This window comes from Trypanosoma grayi, assembly GCF_000691245.1.
Source record: "Trypanosoma grayi strain ANR4 Tgr_2231_V1, whole genome shotgun sequence".
Classification (NCBI taxonomy): Eukaryota; Euglenozoa; class Kinetoplastea; order Trypanosomatida; family Trypanosomatidae; genus Trypanosoma; species Trypanosoma grayi.
Genome location: NW_008827849.1, coordinates 1 through 1,044, shown reverse-complemented (window position 1 = coordinate 1,044; position 1,044 = coordinate 1). Strand labels below are relative to the sequence as shown.

General features: G+C 59.5%; 1 protein-coding gene across 1 annotated transcript; it reads left to right on the top strand.

Annotated features, from left to right (window-relative positions):
- Nucleotides 1–105: 105 nt before the first annotated feature.
- On the top strand, nt 106–1,044 carry DQ04_22311000 (hypothetical protein; the record flags this gene model as incomplete). Its single annotated transcript, XM_009318087.1, has 1 exon — nt 106–1,044. A coding segment is annotated over one exon (939 nt), but the record flags the coding sequence as incomplete, so codon positions are not given.

Below are 1,044 nucleotides of genomic sequence, written 5' to 3'. Positions count from 1 at the left end.
ACACACACACACACCCAGACCGCCCCGAGGGAAGAAGGGCGTGCGAGTACCAGGCGTCACGGAGAGCACGAGGGACCGGCGCCTCTCACATCCACCCGGTGGTACATGGGTGGCTGCAACTCCCACAGCAAGCAACAAAAAGGAGATGTCCCCTTGGACCCACACCAACGGGTTCCGCTCGCCGCTGCGGCTTCGGCTTCTCTGGCAGCAGCGGCAGCGGCGGCAGCAGGGAGCACCCCGTCTACTGCAGGGGCAACACCAGAAGGGTCAGCGGCGTCCAACTCGTCCCATGATGGCAAAGCGAATGGCTCGTTCTCACCGCCGCAGCGGCGCCCTGCGTTCACCATCTACATGGAGGTAGAGGATATCGATGTGGACAGCGGCGGATTCACTGCGAATGTACCCACAGACGGTAGTATGTATGCATTGACGCCCGTCGTTCCTGTAGCGCCCTTCGTCGCTCGGGATTCACGTAGGTTGGCCGCCAGCATCTTCCAGGAGCGCTACGGCAAGCCGGATGACAGTGACGACGACGGTGCTGGAAAGGCGGACGCTAAGAAGCCGGACAGTGGTGGGGGAGGCAACGGCAATGGAGTGACGAGCGTTGACGCTACCGCCCCGACATCAACAACAACGGCGGTGGCGAGGGTTGCGGAGAAGGAGATTGTTTCGAAACCACCGGAAGCGCACTCGGAACCGTCCACGTCGACAATTGAGTGCCAGTCACCCGACTTCACGATGAGTACGACCTTGCGGCCCCAAACGGCACGCCCGCAACCGTATAGTGATAAGCCACACGGCGGGTGTGACGAGGAAGGGCAGAAGCAGGAGGAGGAGGAGGAAGAGGAGGAGAAGGAGGAGGAGGAAGAGAATGGTAACGTAGAGGACTTCACCAAGACTTCTAAAGCGGTGAGGAGAGGGTTCTTCGGGTTCCGTCTCACCGATTCGAAGAAAGGATCCAGCAGCAAGGAAGCGAATGCGTCCAAGAAGAAGAATAGAGAAAAGAAGAAGAAGAAGGAGAAGGAGAAGGAGAAGGAGAAGGAG